Here is an 18,969-nt window from a genome sequence, read left to right on the forward strand (position 1 = left end):
AGGTACAGTGCCTAGCAAAACTATTCACCCCACTTGGCGTTTTTACTATTTTGTTGCATTACAACCTATAATTTAAATGGATATTTATTTGGATTTCATGTAATGGACATACACAAAATTGTCCAAATTGGTGAAGTGAAATGAAAAAAATGACTTGTTTCAAAAAATAAAAATAAATTCAAAACACAAAAGTGGTGCGTGCATATGTATTCACCCCCTTTGCTATAAAGCCCCTAAATAAGATCTGGTGCAACCAATTACCTTCAGAAGTCACATAATTAGTTAAATAAAGTCCACCTGTGTGCAATATAAGTGTCACATGATCTGTTACATGATCTCAGTATATATACACCTGTTCTGAAAGGCCCCAGAGTCTGCAACACCACTAAGCTAGGGGCACCACCAAGCAAGTGGCACTAGGAAGACCAAGGAGCTCTCCAAACAGGCCAGGCCAAAGTTGTGGAGAAGTACAGATCAGGGTTGGATTATAAAAAAATATCCAAAACGTTGAACATCCCATCGGGCACCATTAAATCCATTATTAAAAAATTGAAAGAATATGGCACCACAACAAACCTGTCAAGAGAGGGCCGCTCACCAAAGCTCACAGACAAGGCAAGAAGGGCATTAATCAGAGAGGCAACAAAGCGACCAAAGATAATCCTGAAGGAGCTGCAAAGCTCCACAGCGGAGATTGGAGTATCTGTCCATAGGACCACTTTAAGCTGGGCTTTACGGAAGAGTGGCCAGAAAAAAATAAGCAAACATGTTTGGTGTTCGCCAAAAGGCATGTGGGAGACTCCCCAAACATATGGAAGAAGGTACTCTGGTCAGATGAAACTAAAATTGAGCTTTTTGGCCATCAAGGAAAACACTATGTCTGGTGCCAACCCAACACCTTTCATCACCCCGAGAACACCATCCCCACAGTGAAGCATGGTGGTGGCAGCATCATGCTGTGGGGATGTTTTTCGTCGGCAGGGAATGGGAAACTGATCAGAATTGAAGGAATGATGGATGGCGCTAAATACAGGGAAATTCTTGAGGGAAACCTGTTTCAGTCTTCCAGAGATTTGAGACTGGGACTGAGGTTCACCTTCCAGCAAGACAATGACCCTAGCATACTGCTAAAGCAACACACGAGTGGCTTAAGGGGAAACATTTAAATGTCTTGGAATGGCCTAGTCAAAGCCCAGACCTCAATCCAATTGAGAATCTGTGGTATGACTTAAAGATTGCTGTACACCAGCGGAACCCATCCAACTTGAAGGAGCTGGAGAAGTTTTGCCAAGAAGAATGGGCAAAAATCCCAGTGGCTAGATGTGCCAAGCTTATAGAGACATACCCCAGGAGACTTGCAGCTGTAATTGCTGCAAAAGGTGGCTCTACAAAGTATTGACTTTGGGGGAGTGAATAGTTATGCACGTGCAAATGTTCTGTTTTTTTTGTCTTATGTCTTGTTTGTTTTACAATAAAAAATATTTTGTGTCTTCAAAGTGGTAGGCATGTTGTGTAAATCAAATGATACAACCCCCCCAAAAATCCATTTTAATTCCAGGTTGTAAGGCAACAAAATAGGAAAAATGCCAAGGGGGTGAATACTTTTTGCAAGCCACTGTAGCTGCCTTTTTAAAAAGGTCAGTCATGATCATTAATGAGAAACTGACTAAACTGCCTTTAGTTGATTATATAGAACACATTTAATTGTGAAATAAATCAATTATATCTATTAAAATTCTTTAATTATATTTATTTACATTATTTATTTGACATTTTGCAGGATAAAATCTTTTGAGATGCACCATTTCATTTTTAAGACTGTAAAAATAAAATAATACTCTGTTACAAGAATAATGGCAACTACTATCTTATAATAATAACAATTAAATAATAATAATACAAAAGCATACATTAAGAGCATAATAAAGTAATTTTTGTACAACTACTAATAGGCCTACAGCTAATAAAAACTACTGCTACAATTACTAATACAAGTAATACAAATATGTACCTATAATATATACTGTACATATATACTTACTTACAAATATCTTCACATGGTGATGTTTCTACTAAAAAACAGAACATTTTTTCTTAAAATTAACACTTTCTTAAATTCACTGTGTGATTTTTATGCCTGGATTTTAATAGGTAAATTATTGAATCAGTTGGGCCTTTGTACCTGAGAGAACTTACTCCACCTCCTAATGTAGGGTGGCATGGGGTTAAATGCCCCACTCCTGTAATTCTCAAAGAAACCAGTTTATGTCACCATTTTTTTTAAACGTTCCCTGGATGCAACTAGTTTTGCTCAACAAAAAAATGTAATCTGTCTCATCCCAACTTTTTAAGTTACTTCAACAAAACGATTTTGAAGTACAAACCCCCCCTTGAGAGAATTGAGACATGGATTGTGTATGTGTGCCATGGGCAAGCCAAAATATTTAAGCGCTTTTGGACACAGTATGGTAGTAGGTGCCAGGCGCACCGGCTTGTGAATGTCAATAACTGCACGCTCAACAGTTTCCCCTGTGTATCAAGAATGGTCCACCAGCCAAAGGACATCCAGCCAACTTACTTTTAGTGTTGAAGCATCATCCAGACAGTTTTTTTGGTCAGAGTTCCATTCCTGATATTTCTTTGGCAGGCTTAGTTGCTTGCATTAGCCATATAGTGGTAGTGGCCAGACTCACCCAAAAACGTGCTTAAAAAAATCTCCACATAAAATTCTGAAGACGATTAAGTTTTCGGGCGGGCTGTAGAAAAATGTGATATTGTTTTTTTCTGCAAACATTCGCAATTGTGCTTTTAAAGAAAATTGACTAGCTACTTCAGCCGAAGTTCGTTGCATGCAAAGATTTTAACCCAAGACAGACCAGAGTCTGTTGTTTCCAATGGGAGCAAATTAATAATAGTGGGCAGAACAAGCAAGGACGTGGGCAGAGCCAAGCATGAGTTAGTGAGATCCTATTGGCGCGTTTAGCATTTATTTGCAAATTTACATTAGGAAAAGCCTACTCTGTGAAGTGCGCTTGTGTAATAACTAAATTTGCCGTTGCACTCCTAAACAATGCCATTTTTTGAAACTTTGGCAAAGGGTAAAGTCTACAAAACCCAGTCTACTCTGTTGTTACAGATTATAGTTTTGGAAACAGAAAACCATATGGAGATCAAATATTTCATTGATGAGAAAATTTGCAGAATGTCAGCCAAAATCCATCTTCTCCCACTGGGCTTCCTTTCATCACCATATTTTGTAGTGAGTGGAAATGCCAACTGGATACTTCACATTTATACATCCAGTGAAATATCTGTCTCATTGTTCTAGTTGGCCTAGATGTCACTAGCTTGGACAGGGAAAAGATTACAGAAAGCCTAGATGACGAAGAAGCTACATGTAACCTTTATTTAACTAGGCAAGTCAGTTATTATTTACAATGACGACCTACCCCGGCCAAACCTAGACAACACTGGGCCAACTGTGCGCTTCCTTATGGGACTCCCAATCATGGCCGGATGTGATACAGCCTAGATTCAAACCAGGGACTGTAGTGGCACCTCTTGCACTGAGATGCAGTGCCTTAGACCACTGCGCCCCCTGGGAGGCCATAGGTTGTTGAATTGCTAAAGTAGTAGTGTAGAACATGTTTATATGTTCATTTACTTATGCAAAAGTGTATTTTTGTATTAGTTGTACTGTATGTGTTTACTTTTATAACCTTTATTACAAATTAATTGTCTACAACACATACTGTACTTGCACATGCTTATGTGTCATAAAATTATTTGGGAACAATGTTAAAGAACAAGTAACTTTATGTTGTTCACATAGTCATAGGCACTTATACACCTTGTATTTACATGGTTATAGCCATAGACATGTTGTGTAATACATCTTGGCGTCATTACGTGTTCAGTCTTTATACATTCTTGAAAGTCAAGTGGTTCAGAGAAGCAGGTGTGTGTCACACCCTGATCTGTTCCACCTGTCTTTGTGCTTGTCTCCACCCCCATCCAGATGTCGACCATCTTCCCCATTATCCCCAGTGTATTTATACATGTGTTCTCTGTCTGTTGCCAGTTCGTTTTGTTTCATCAAGCCTACCACCATTTTTCCTGTGCTCCTGTCTCGCTCTAGTTCCTGTTTTCCCGGTTTTGACCATTCTGCCTGTCCTGAGCCTGTCTGCCGTTCTGTACCTTGTCACACCACCCTGGATTACTGACATCTGCCTGCCCTGACCCTGAGCCTGCTTGCCGTTCTGTACCATTCGGACTCTGCCCTGGATTACTGACCTCTGCCAGCCCTTGACCTGTGGTCCATTGGCAGCTAACGAAATGAGCACATAGAACTCAGAGATAGCATATAGACCAATGCAGCAGTAGGCCTATGACTTTCATCATTAACTAAGTAAAATAAATAGGCCTAAAGCCGACAAATAAAAATTCTGGTTCTTTCAATCACATTTATCTCTCTACTCCGCCTGTCTGCCGCCCTTTCTTTCTGTCTTGAGTTATCACTAGTGAAGTCCAACATTGTATAAAATCATCAACTGGGTCCAGCCAGAAGCTGTCGCTAGCGAACTTGAAACATTGTATTAAATAGCCTATTCTGGACCCTCAGAGTTTCCCGTGCCAGTGTGCTGGGTACAGACAGCTGTACTCTCACGCTTTGGGCGTAGGGGGTGCGGAGTCAAGCGCAGGAGGCAGAAAAGTTCAATATAGCGTTTTATTACGCACAAACGTATACGCCAAAAATGCCGGGCGCACAAAACACAAAATGCCCAAAGTACACTTATCCAACACACACAACACAGTGGAAGGAAATAATTAAGCCCGCACACAGAGCAGGCGGGCCTACTGGCTTAAATAGCCCAACTAATAAGCCTAAACGAAAACAGGTGAAACTAATTAGTCAAAACAAACAGAGAAGGAAAAAGGGATCAGTGGCAGCTAATAGGCCGGTGATGACGACCGCCGAGCACCACCGGAACAGGGAGAGGAGCCACCCTCGGTATGAGTCGTGACATGTACTGGATATATAGGATGATCAGATCATTATATTTTGCCCTTTCACACCAAGGCTTGGTGATTACCAAGTCCGGGTATGTTGGAAAGATTTTTCAAATACTGAGGAATATTGAATTTCTGTTGCACACATATCCAGATGATTGCTGCATATCATTTTGCGCAATAACACTGTTGGCGTGATCAAGGCATAATCAATCTTTCTGTTGGTGAGCGTCTCGGTCAAAGAAGAAACACCGGACCTGGTGTATAGCCCACAAAGACATGAGATGGCTGTAGAGTTTCTTGTGGGGACGTTTTAAAGCACATAGTCAGGCCACTACCACTAAATGGCTCATGCAAGCAACTAAGCCAGCCAAACAAATTTCAGGAATGGAACTCTGACCAAAACAACTATTTGGATGATGCTTCAACACTAAAAATAAGTGGAATGAGGTCTAACAGTGTGCAGTGCCATTTTGTTTCGACAGTTGATCAATTTAAAATACGATACCTATCGATCATAGTCTGCTGCTGGAAAAATATGTGTTATGGCTTTACACCCCCTGCTATATTGTGGATAAAGAGTTACCTGTCTAACAGAACACAGCGGGTGTTCTTTAATCGAGACCTCTACAACATAATCCAGGTAGAATCAGGAATTCTAGTAAAGCCAGTGTGTCTATGTATGCGGATGACTCAACTCACATCAGCTACTACAGCAACTGAAATGACAACACTTAACAAAGAGCTGCAGTTAGTTTCAGAATGGGTGGCAAGGAATAAGTTAGTCCTAAATATTTCTAAAACTGAAAGCATTGTATTTAGGACAAATTATTCACTAAACCCTAAATCTCAACTAAATCTTGTAGTTTAATAATGTGGCAATTGAGCAAGTTGAGGTGACTAAACTGCTTGAAGTAACCCTGGATTGTAAACTGTCATGGTCAAAAAAATATTGATACAACAGTAGCTAAGATGGGGAGAAGTCTGTCCTTAATAAAGCGCTCCTCTACTTTCTTAACAGCACTATCAACAAGGCAGGTCCTACAGGGTCTACTTTTGTCGCACCTGGACTACTGCTCAGTTGTGTGGTCAGGTGCCACAAAGAGGGACTTAGGAACATTGCAATTGGCTCCGAACAGGGCAGCACGGATGGCACTTGGAGGTACACAGAGAGCAAACATGAATAATATGCATGTCAATCTCTCCTGGCTTAAAGTAGAGGAGAGATTGACTTCATCACTACTTGTATTTGTGAGAGGTATTGACATGTTGAAAGCACCAAGCTGTCTGTTTAAACGACTAGCACACAGCTCAGACACCCATGCATACCCCACAAGACATGCCACCAGAGGTCTCTTCACAGTCCCCAAGTCCAGAACAGACTACGGCAGGTGCACAGTACGACATAGAGCCATCACTACATGGAACTCTATTCCACATCAGGTAACTGATGCAAGCAGTATAATCAGATTTAAAAAACAGATAAATATACACCTTATGGAAGAGTGAGGACTGTGAAGCAACACAAACATAGGCACAGACACATGCAGGCACACATAATAACATATGCACTATACACACACACGTACACATGGATTTTGTTTTGTAGATATGTTGTAGTGGAGTATAGGCCTGAGGGCACACACGTTGTGAATTCTGTAATGAATGTATTGTAATGTTTTTTTTAAATTGTATAACTGCCTTAATTTTGCCGGACCCCAGGATAGCTAATGGGGAACCATAATCAATACAAATACAAAGAGAATTTGATTTATGTAAAACAAAACATGACAATCAAAATCCAGTATTACTATAGCTTTAGAAAATGCTGCTTGACCTCTAGCTTCCTATATTCACCTGATCCTAAATTGTTTAATACCATTATGCTTCTCACACGTTGCTCTCAGAACCACATCACCAATGCTACAAATTAAAATCAATACAGTTCTCATGAAGAGGTACTCACCACCTTGCAGATTCAGAACATCATTGGAGAGTGTATTAACCTTGAGCCATAATAATGATTTTATGAGTGAAACTGTTCTATGCTTGCAGCCTGGACCACTGATGTCATATATGCACCCTTATTGTGACACAGTAAAGGGGAGGAGTCAGTCAACATCCTGAACATTGATACTGCTCCAATCGACATTATCCATGGTAAAATAATCAATCAGTTTTATAGAACATACTTGTAATTTGAGTAGATCATTGGCCAAACTATTGCCCAAATTATCACAGAAAATAACAGTGCAGCCTACCAGAATGTAATATGCTATCTTGTATCAGCTATTGAAGAGATCTATTGATTCAGTCATTGACATACTGTACTTAATCAAAAAAATATATACATTTAAGAGATATTTCACAAAAATATTAATGAAATCAAATACTGTAAAGATTTTCATTTATTGCCACATTACATGTCATACCAGACAGAGTGCTTCACAATCATTCAAAAGCAAATTTTCCAACTGAAGCATTTCTTTAAACCTGATCAATAATACTGGAACTGCCATTAACCAGATAAAATATAAATTCATTACAAGTCACCTAAACAATTTCAGTATTGTTCACAAAACATTTCATTCCATTTACAATGTCTCCCTCTTCCCTTTCCTTTCTTCTTTGGCTGTAATCAGTGAAATTCAACACAAAACGAACTGAGGCCAAGATGTAGTGCATGGTCAATGTCAACATCAGCCCTCATTCACCAGCATAGAAAGAGACACACTGTATTGACTCTACAGAGGAAACTATGTACACCATCCTGGGTCACCAACCATCATCCTCATAGTCAACCACAACCCTGAACACATTCACACACACCCTATCGCAGGCACTATACATTTGCAAAGAAACTAAAAGGGTATATGAAAGTCATCCAGTGAGATTGAGATTGATTCTGTGTGCAAAATATTGTCATCCACTGCTTTATTTGGCCATGCTCTGTCTATATACTAAGTGTATTTAGAGCTGGCACTAGAGTGACCGGCTCCGAGAGGTTCTGGTCAGGTGTTCCTTTGCTCTGAAGAACCTTCTGTCGATGTCTTTCCTCTTGTCGCTTTTTCTTCAACAAGTGCTGCTGCTCTTTCCTCTGCTTGTTTGAAGCCTGACAGAGAGGTTGAAAATCAGGGGGTCAAGATGAAAAGGGGGGGACTTCATGTCCATTCTGAATTAAATTGAGAAATGCAGGTCTATTTAATCTGGAACTTGAATTGAAATAGTCGCACAGACTCAGGATACTGATACAGAATTGGGATTTGAGTGCAGAGCCATTGTATAGCGATAACACTCTCCGGCACGTCACATATACTATTACAACTCCCCACATGAGACCAGGGTTCAATCCATGTGTTCACCTATCCCACTGTTTCTCCAACTTGCCTGTCTCTCCATCTCATTTCCTTACTGTCTGAATAGAATGTGTTAAATTACCAAAGAATATATATTTATAAGGAATTAGAATTTGAGCATCTTACCTTGGATTTGTGTAGGTTGCCTCCATCAGGTGGAAGTTTGTGATCACTGCATTCTGTCGCTGCCTCTCTACACGCAGAGCATGATCCCGAGGCACACTGGCCGTGACACACTTGGGCTGATAGCTCAGAATCCAACAGCCACCCGGCGTTGATTGTGGCGACACTCAGCTGAAACAGATTCTCCTCTTCACCTGAGAGACATGGCACACAAAACACATGGGGTCAGCTGCAGTGAATATATCACATCAGATGCTCCTGTTGATCATTATCAAAGGGCTTTTGGTTGGTAGCTCCCTCTAAAAGATGGAAATCCCCAAAACAGCCAATAAACATCAATTGTATTTATTAGCAATGTTTATTATAAGAGGTAGGCTAAGACTGCAGACAAATTAAAGTTTGATAGGAGTTGGGGTTAGAAAAGGACCCCAAACAGCTAGTAGACACTGATAATCAGAATGCACTGGGGGAGAAGACACTCACAGTTCGGGCCCATGTTCTTCAGGGAATTTAGGATGACATTGTCCTCCTCTGAGGAGGTGGGCGAGGGGGCTTTCCGTCTGTCTGTCTGGCTGTCACCAAACTCACGCTGCCCACTCGAATTATGTAGATTCTGGAGGGACAAGAGTGGGGTGGGGGGAGATAAAGGATATTGTGAGAATAGAACTAATCCAAAAAGGTCAAAATATTTGGTAGTGTGTTTTTAGCTGAAAGGGTCGTTTTCGTACCTCTATACGCAGCTGAGCAGGGCTCTCAGAGTTGTCACCGAATGGTCTTACACTGTCGTAATGGTCTCCATAGCGATAGGCAATGTGTAGCTCTCGGCCAACCAGCTTCTCAGAGCCATTTATCTGAATTGAGGAAACATAATGAGTAGGACCTATCAATAGGGGTATTTCGTACATTCTGTTTCATTAGAAGAGGACTTCAGTTTAAAAAACAGTAGTGTGCCAGAATGTGGTCTAGTGGTAGGACCACATATACCACCTCGCAACAGGGGATTCATGCCTCTCCTCGCTGACTTTTTCATATATACCCTTCAATGGCTCTGCACTCAAATCCCAATTCTGTATCAGTTTCCTGAGTCTGTGCGACTATTTCAATTCATGTTCCAGATTAAATAGACCTGCATTTCTCAATTTAATTCAGAACGGACATGAAGTCCCCCACTTTCTATTTTGTACTACGCCTTTATCTACTTTCCTATTGTTCTTTCAGAAAAAAATTATAATAAACTATAAAAATAGGCCTACTTAATGAGATTGGGATCTCCTTTAAAAACAAACAAATAGTAAAATAAAGTGTTTACCCAATTGTGCACTGCTATACCCTTTATACAGCTTAATATCTCTAGCCCAAAGTAGTAAACTATATGGGCAATAGGGTGTCATTGAGGTTACTACCTCCCACAGTGGGGTGTTGAGCTGATGAATGACCACTTTAAGCTGTTGGCTGCGGGCGAACGCCACGATGGCATCATTGCCAGCAAAAGTGCCAGGCTGGGAGAGGTTTGACACTGAGAGGAAGAGAACATCATAACAACAGAGGGAAACATTAGTGACAAGACCTTTAAAGACAATATTTAGGATGACTTGCATGCTATCAGAAACTTGGGCAGCCAACAACATTTTCACATGCAAATAGTATTTGGTTTCTATCATATTGGGCCGTTTCCTTACAATGCTGTGCGAAGGGCACATCATCCTCCACAAAGGGCTCAAAATCCTGCCGGTGTGACATCATGTACTGCACAGTCTCCTGGCGCAGGCGCAGGTGTCCCCGAGAGTGTCCCTCCAACTGGTCACCCAGAGCCCGGAACAGGCAATTACTACAGGACGGACACACTAGTCAACGTTATAACAGACATTTATAAAAGCACTTTGGTGGCATTCCAGGCTGACTACATTGCAGACTTTGCATTGCATCAACCAATGATTACATGCCACGTCATCAATTACTGTCTGGCATCAGAATGCTATATCATATGATGTGCTTAGCTGATGTTAAATACCTATTGAGTTGTGAGGTCTGGCAAGTGTCTGCAATGTAGTCAGCCTGGAATGTGGTCCTTCTCTCACTGAATCTTACCCATCTCCAGGCACCTCTCTCAGTTTAAGACCCAGCGCATGGAGCTGGTTGGAGAAGCTGACGAATTCCTCTCCATCATCCCTGTCCTGGGGCCGGTTCTTACGGTCCTTTGCGATTGCCCTGCGCGCGGACCGCTCATCCCGCTTCCGCTCCGCGTCACACTTCCTGTTTCCGCCACGCACTGGCTTTCCTGTCTGCTTCCGAGACATGGCTGCCGGGCCTACATACACAGATCTTTAGATGCAGTAGATCTCTCAGTCACTCACTGGCACATGCAGTTGGGTTACTTCCACACAGGTGGAATCCTGTGTTTCAGAAAGAGGAGGGAAAGAATAGAGATGAGAGTTTGAATGCAACTTAGAAAATTAGCTACAACGTGTAACAACTCAGTTACTTTCACATTCACTAACTGGGACAGTAGCCAGCTACAAAAAGATGGTTCATATTAGCTAGTTACAGTCAGTTGATACGTGGCACAGCAGGCAATTGCAATTCCAAATGGGTTAGCTAATTATGATGTAGCTGTCTAGCTCTCAAACTGTAGGCGGCATTCTGCCTTCCCCCTACTGCTTTCTGCCTTCAGCTTCGCCCACGACTGACTCATGTGAACTACAATCCCAACGCTGTTTTTTATTGTTCAGAAACATCAATAATCATCGCTTGTGATATAGCTTTTGAAACATACGGCCCGTATCTTTCATAAGCGAGAAATAAATCTTAAAATTAAAATATATATACTTACCGTAGGAGTTTTGCACAGATCAATACATCTATGGGTGCCTCAATCCACAAAACTACACTTCTGATAACTCGGGAAGTTTATCCTCAGAAACAGGTGTTTGGAGCACACTAGATAGCACGTCTGTTTTCCATAAACAAGCGCTGTAACGTGGAGATATGGTCATGTGGGAACACTGAGTTAACCCTAAGCCCTATTAAAAGGTGTATCTATTTAACCTTTCCTTGTATTATTATTTCTCGCTGATATGAAAGATAAGATCCTTATGCTTCCAAAATCGTACCGCAAACGATGCGTTGGGCGGTTAACAAAACTACTCCGTAGAGAAGACACCTTCATCCAATGACTTACACTATATATACAAAAGTATGTGGACACCCCTTCAAATTAGTGTACTCGACTATTTCAGATACACCTGTTGCTGACAGGTGTATAAAATCGAGCACACCGCCATGCAATCTCCATAGACAAACATTGGCAGTAGAATGGCCTTACTGAAGAGCTGAGTGACTTTCAAAGTGGCACCATCACCACATTTCCAACAAGTCAGTTTGTAAAATTTCTCCTCTCCTAGAGCTGCCCAGGTCAACTGTAAGTGCTGTTATTGTGACGTGGAAAAAAGTGGAATAACAGCAACAATGGCTCAGCTGCGAAGTGGTAAGCCACACAAGCTCACAGAACTGCCTCTGGAAGCAACGTCAGCACAACAACTGTTCGTCAGGAGCTCGATGAAATGGGTTTCCGTGGCTGAGCAGCTGCACACAAGCTTAAGATCACCATGCGTAAGGCCAAGCGTCAGATGGAGTGGTGTAAATCTCGCCAACATTGGTCTCTGAAGCAGTGGAAACGCGTTCTCTGGAGTGACGAATTACGGTTCACCATCTGGCAGTCTGACGGATGAATCTGGCCCAAGGCATTATGCCAACTGTAAAGTTTGGTGGTGGAGGAGGAATAATGGTCTGGGGTTGTTTCTCATGGTTCGGGCTAGGCCCCTCAGTTTCAGTGAAGGGAAATCTTAACGCTACAGTATACAATGACATTCTAGACAACTCTGTGCTTCCAACTTTGTGGCAACAGTTTGGGGAAGGCCCTTTCCTGTTTCAGCATGACAATGCCCCCGTGCACAAAGCGAGGTCCATACAGAAAAGGTTTGTCGAGATCGGTGAGGAAACACTTGTCTGGCATGCACAGAGCCCCTGACCTCAACTCCATCGAACAACTTTGGGATGAATTGGAACACCGACTGCGAGCCAGGCCTAATCACCCAACATCAGTGCCTGACCCCACTAATGTTCTTGTGGCTGATGGAAGCAAGTCCCCTCAGCAATGTTCCAAATCTTTGAAAGCGTGAGTGGAGAGTGGATGCTGTTACAGCATCAAAACGAGACCAACTCCATATTAATGCCCATGATTTTGGAATGAGATGTTTGAGCAGGTGTCCACATACTTTTGGTCATGTAGTGTATGTGTAATGTAATGGAACTGAGAGTCATGATCAAGGACCTGTCATGCTAGCTAGCTGGTAGACCTGACATCCTGGATAACAGCAACAGCTGACAGGGCATAGAGATCCTATTAAACTACTAATTATATTAGTATACATTATATTCTAATGCCTTATTCTGTGACGGGTTGATTTCGACAAGCTAGAGCGAGCCTACGTTAGTAGGCTGGACAATAGAACGAGTCTAAATTCACCCAAGGCTGAAAAACGGCAAAAGAACGTTGGCTAAACTGGAACACTAGAGCGAGGCCATAGCAAATTAATTGAATAGAAGGTTCAGGAGGCGAGCTGGTGCCACGGTGTTCAATAGAACTAATAGAAGCTGGCAGGGTGAAAAATGCCCCAAAATAAGGCCTGTTTTTTCGTGACTACTTTAAGAAGCTGGGACATATGGTAGTATTGTGAAACTGGGCTGCACGGCGGATGTAATGAACTACAACTATCAGGGAAAAAAGCGTTGTTAAACATTTCATGTGTTCAGCCTAACGTTAGTGGTATGGCCAGTTGACGCGTTACCGTAGCTAGCTATAGCTAATTGCATTAGCTGATCAGCAACTAGCTAGCTAGCGAGCAACTGTTATGTCTGCTGGATATGACTGCAAGAAAGCTAGGTTAGCCGACTATTTAGCTAGGTAACTAATTTGCAAACGTTAGCTGCTAATGCTAATGGATAGGTTTGTTGGCTAGCTCCAGTCTCGTTCTCGCTGATTTCGAGTTAAACACAACAGTGAATACATGTCAAGCCATCAGAATATAACGAAGGTAACAAGTTACTCACATTCCACAGAGAACACCCGATGATACTCAACAAACGTCCTATACTACGTTATTTTTGCCTAAATAAAATCTGACTCATGAGCTTGTTTACAATTGCTGTTCAGCGCCACCATCTCCGAGTACGGAAGTGTGAGTGCATCAAATCATATCAACAGGTCGTTTTCAATAAAACGTCACAATACGTTTGATTTGGCTGCAAGTAGACCCCCAGCTCCACTAAAACCATTGACTAACTACTTGCCGTTTTCTAGGGATTGTTAAATACATGTTATAACTATTTAGTTTTAATATCGTCACCTATTGAGCATAGTCAGCAACTACAAATGTCCAATTATTCAATGCAAAACAATTGCGCACATTTAGCCGTATCATCAGACTTATACTGCAAGTAATTGCATGCTTTTCATGATGAGTAAACATCAATGATGCAGAAAAGAAAATGCCCACGCTGAAGATGTCTATATTGGTCTGTTAAAACAAGACCAGTTAAGGAACAGTGCACTACTTTTGTGAAAATGTTTTTACTAAATGTATTTACCAGCATTTGTAATTTGAGTCTGATAATTATTTGTACTAATCAGTTCATCTAGTAATACTTGTGGAATATAAAAATATTTGCTTGATTTGTTTTCCACTTCCTTTAAATATTTAGCAATTGAAACTTATTTCTATGTGTTAACTGAAATGGTCTATTAAATTATTTTACATGTTAGTAGGTGCTCTTATCAAGAGCAATTTATAGTAGTAAGTGCATACATTTTAGTACTGGTCTCCCATGGGAATCAAACCCATAACCCTAGTGTTGCAAGCACCATGCTCTACCAACTGAGCCACATATCATCACAATCCACTTGATGTCTCAACGTACTCAAGTCTACAGGTACCAAACCTAGATGACCAGCCTATGTACAAAACAGTAATGTACATTTAGCGTACATTAAGTGGTTTGTAAGGATGTTATAGTAATATTTTCCATGTTATTTGACCAAAAAAGTATTTAATTTGATGTGGATGTTTTGTGTCTTTGTCCATCACATTACACCTTTGAGGACTGGGTTTTGTTCTTTCTGGATTCTATTAGAATGACAATAGCAGAGAAAGGGGCAGGGCCACAACTCGTACAATTCCAACTGCTGAATCCTGCAGATGTCTATATTGGTCTGCTGATACTAGTAAAGGCCCAGTGCACTACTTTTGTGAATATATATATATATGTATATATATATATTATATATATCTTTATATTAATATATGTTTTAAATTATGGTTTTCAGGGGGTGCTACAGCACCCTCAGCACCCCTACTTCCCGCGGCTATGTAACACGGTAAATGGCCCTTCTGCTGTTTGATAGTCCACAAAAGATGGGAAATTAACCTAAACCACTCATACTTGTCAGGTATAGTTCACTTGTATTAAATATCACTCAAATATCCAATTAATGGTGGCCTATATTGAGAGATATCATGAGGCTACCCTACATATCTGAAATGACATGATCAATTGATGTTGTATAACTGATGATAGAGCTAAATGTGCGCAATAGTTTTGCATGGAATAATCAGAAATGTGTAGGTCTTACTATGCTCTTCAGGAGGTGGTGATATTACAACCAAATAGTTAACTAGTATTTAACAATCCCTTGAAAACAGCACGTAGTTGTCAATGGTTTTAGCAGAGCTATGGGTCTCCTTGTCTCACAACAGAAAAATCTACACCTTTTTGTGACATTTTATTGAAAATGACCTATTTGTAAAACGTTCAGCTCACAATAAAACCCCTACTTCAACTGTGTTGATAAATATGAATTACTTAATTTTCACTAAGCAAGAATGATTTAGCTAATGTTGATGTAGAGAAATTGGGGATAGAGTGGGGCACTTTAACAGGGAAAGACAAGCCCTTGGCAATCATCTTTACAACAGTTACATATCTTTGGTCATTGTGTAGGCCTACTTATTAAAGTTGTGGTTAAGTTCAGATCAAGCTTTCTGTGCTATAAAACAACCAACTGAGATATGAAAATTTGGTTGGTACATGACGGTCAACAGTCATCAAACGAACAAGCTCTGAATCATGTTAATGTCAGAAATCTGTGTGTTACAGTGTATGACTCAGGATAAAGTGAAAATGTGTTATATTTTGTAGACCCACAATGCAGGCCCTCATTTCCAGTCCTCTCCTCCTTATGACAGATTGCAGTTGGAAAGAGTCTTGTGGAGGAGGAGTGGGTTGAGGAGGACAGAGAGTGTTTGCTGTGTAGAATACCATCAGACATTGTCACAGATGTAGCCTCAGGACCAAAAAGTGCATCAGCAGGCATTGGAAAGAAAGAAGAAGGTCTATATAACAAAAACAAGAAAACACAGTCCAGTGTATACCTCCCCAGTTGTTTTAGAGATTGGCATTAGAAACTAAAACGATGTGTTCCGGTTTACAAGCTAGGAATGTATTTTCTTGTATTTGTTTATGCATTGACATCTTGTACATAAAGCAGCTATCTGCTTTGTTTAAAGTGTAAAGGGATGTACTATACCTGCTCTACTCATTACCTTAGCCCTTTATGAGAAGGTAAGGATCAACAACAAGGTTAACATGATGCCCCTTTTACTAAGTGTAGCCTATACGGTTCATTGTTACTAGCTAGTAGTCAGTTAGCCACTGCTAGCGGTCATCACCATTAACTCAGAAATCTGCCAGCATCAGCCCGGTCAATTCCTGCCAGTCTGCACAGCGCGATATCAACCCAGAGCATATCGGGCTGCTTTTACTCTACCACATCTCCGGATTCCTACCGCAAGCTCTGAACCTTTACTCTGGATCATCGCAGCTAGCTAGCTCCTATCCAAGAGGCTACTCCTGGCTAACGTCTCTGTCCCGAAGAAAGCACCAGTTAGCCTGGAGCTAGGCCCATCTCCCGGCTAGCCGAAGAGATCCATCAGACAATTCCTGGGCTTCAATACCTCTTGCTAATTGGTCTGGACCATTTCTGCTGACACGAAGCCTCGCCGATCCATCATGACTGGTCTGCCGACGTAACCATCCGAGGGGGTTTCAACAGGCTCGTCCGTTGCGACGTCCCCCTGAGGCCCATCTGCTAGCCTGCTAGCCCCGGTCTGCTAGCTGTCTGAATCGCGTGCCTCCAGCTCGCCTAGCTACTCACTGGACCATATGACCACTTGGCTACACATGCCTCTCCCTAATGTCAATATGCCTTGTCTACTGCTGTTTTGGTCAGTGATTTTGGTCTTATTTCACTGTAGAGCCTCCAGCCCTGCTCAATATACCTTAGCTAGCCCTTTTGTTCCACCCCCCACACATGTGGTGACCTCACCTGGCATAAATGGTGCCTCTAAAGACAAAACCTCTCTCATCGTCATTCAATGCCTAAGTTTACGTCCACTGTACTCACATCCTACCATACCCTTGTCTGTACATTATGCCTTGAATCTATTCTTCCGCGCCCAGAAATCTGCTCCTTTTACTCTGTCCGAACGCACTAGACGACCAGTTCTTTTAGCCTTTAGCCATACTCTTATCCTACTCCTCTGCTCCTCTGGTAATGTAGAGGTTAACCCAGGCCCTGCAGCCCTCAGCATCACTCCCATCCCCCAGGCGCTCTCATTTGTTGTCTTCTGTAACCGTTAAAGCCTTGGTTTCATGCATGTTAACATTAGAAGCCTCCTGTTTTATTCACTGCTTTAGCACACTCCGCCAACCCGGATGTCCTAGCCATGTCTGAATCCTGGCTTAGGAAGGCCACCAAAAATCTTGAAATTTCCATCCCTAACTATAACATTTTCCGCCAAGATAGAACTGCCAAAGGGGGCGGAGTTGCAATCTACTGCAGAGATAGTATGACAGAACTCTGCAGGCTATCCAGGTGTGTGCCCAAACAATTCGAGCTTCTACTTTTAAAAATCCACCTTTCCAGAAACAAGTCTCTCACCATTGCCGCTTGTTATAGACCCCCTTTAGCCCCCAGCTGTGCCCTGGACACCAGATGTGAATTTATCACCCCCCCATTTATCTTCAGAGTTCGTACTGTTAGGTGACCTAAACTGGGACGTGCTTAACACCCCGGCCGTCCTACAATCTAAGCTAAATGTCCTCAATCTCACACAAATCATCAAGGAACCTACCAGGTACAACCCTAAATCCGTAACCATGGGCACCCTCTTAGATATCATCCTGACCAACTTGCCCTCTCAATACACCTCTGCTGTCTTCAACCAGGATCTCAGCGATCACTGCCTCATTGCCTGCGTGTGTAATAGGTTCGCGGTCAAATGACCACCCTTCATCACTGTCAAACGCTCCCTAAAACACTTCAGCGAGCAGGCCTTTCTAATCGACCTGGCCCAGGTATCCTGGAAGGATATTGACCTCATCCCGTCAGTAGAGGATGCCTGGTTGCTCTTCAAAAGTGCTTTCCTCCCCATCTTAAATAAGCATGCCCCAAGACTTGACTGCCCTTGACCAGCACAAAAACATCCTGTGGCGTTCTGCATTTGCATCGAATATCCCCCGCGATATGCAACTTTTCAGGGAAGTCAGGAATCAATATACTCAGTTAGGAAAGCTAAGGCTAGCTTTTTCAAACAGAAATTTGCATCCTGGAGCACTAATTCCAAACAGTTTTGGGACACTGTAAAGTCCATGGGGAATAAGAGCACCTCCTCCCAGCTGCCCACAGCACTGAGGATAGGAAACACTGTCACCACCGATAAATCTACGATAATCGCTCATTTCAATAAGCATTTTTCTACGGCTGGCCATACTTTCCACCTGGCTACCCCTACCCGGCCAACATCTCAGCACCCCCTGCAGCAACTTGCCCAAGCCCCCCCGATTCTCCTTCACCCAAATCCAGACAGCTGATGTTCTGAAAGAGCTGCAAAATCTGGATCCCTACAAATCAGCTAGGCTAGACAATCTGGACCCTCTCTTTCTAAAATTATCTGCCGAAAATGTTGCAACCCCTATTACTAGCCTATTCAACCTGTCTTTCGTATTGTCTGAGATCCACAAAGATTAGAAAGGTGCCGCGGTCATCCACCTCTTCAAAGGGGGAGACACTCTAGACCCAAACTGTTATAGACCTATATCCATCCTGCCCTACCTTTCTAAAATCTTCGAAAGCCAAATTAACAAACAGATCACCGACCATTTCGAATCCCACCGTACCTTCTCCACTATGCAATCTGGATTCCGAGCTGGTCATGGGTGCACCTCAGCCACACTCAAGGTCCTAAACGATATCATAACCACCATCGATAAAAGACAGTACTGTGCAGCCGTCTTCATCGACCTGGCCAAGGCGTTCGACTCTGTCAATCACCACATTCTTATCGGCAGACTCAATAGCCTTGGC

At 42.0% G+C, this 18,969-nt stretch overlaps 1 protein-coding gene across 1 annotated transcript; it reads right to left on the bottom strand.

Annotated features, from left to right (window-relative positions):
* Positions 1-7,400: 7,400 nt before the first annotated feature.
* Positions 7,401-13,750, bottom strand: otud3 (OTU deubiquitinase 3). Its single transcript, XM_014145723.2, has 8 exons — positions 13,599-13,750; positions 10,578-10,882; positions 10,169-10,317; positions 9,893-10,005; positions 9,218-9,340; positions 8,973-9,102; positions 8,493-8,683; positions 7,401-8,122 (listed from the first exon to the last, which is right to left on the bottom strand). Exons 2-8 carry the CDS (start codon positions 10,784-10,786, stop codon positions 7,964-7,966), a joined length of 1,074 nt encoding a protein of 357 aa, XP_014001198.1. The 5' UTR covers positions 10,787-10,882; positions 13,599-13,750; the 3' UTR covers positions 7,401-7,963.
* Positions 13,751-18,969: the final 5,219 nt, after the last annotated feature.

The sequence above is a fragment of the Salmo salar genome, chromosome ssa15 (genome assembly GCF_905237065.1).
Source record: "Salmo salar chromosome ssa15, Ssal_v3.1, whole genome shotgun sequence".
Lineage (NCBI taxonomy): Eukaryota > Metazoa > Chordata > Actinopteri > Salmoniformes > Salmonidae > Salmo > Salmo salar.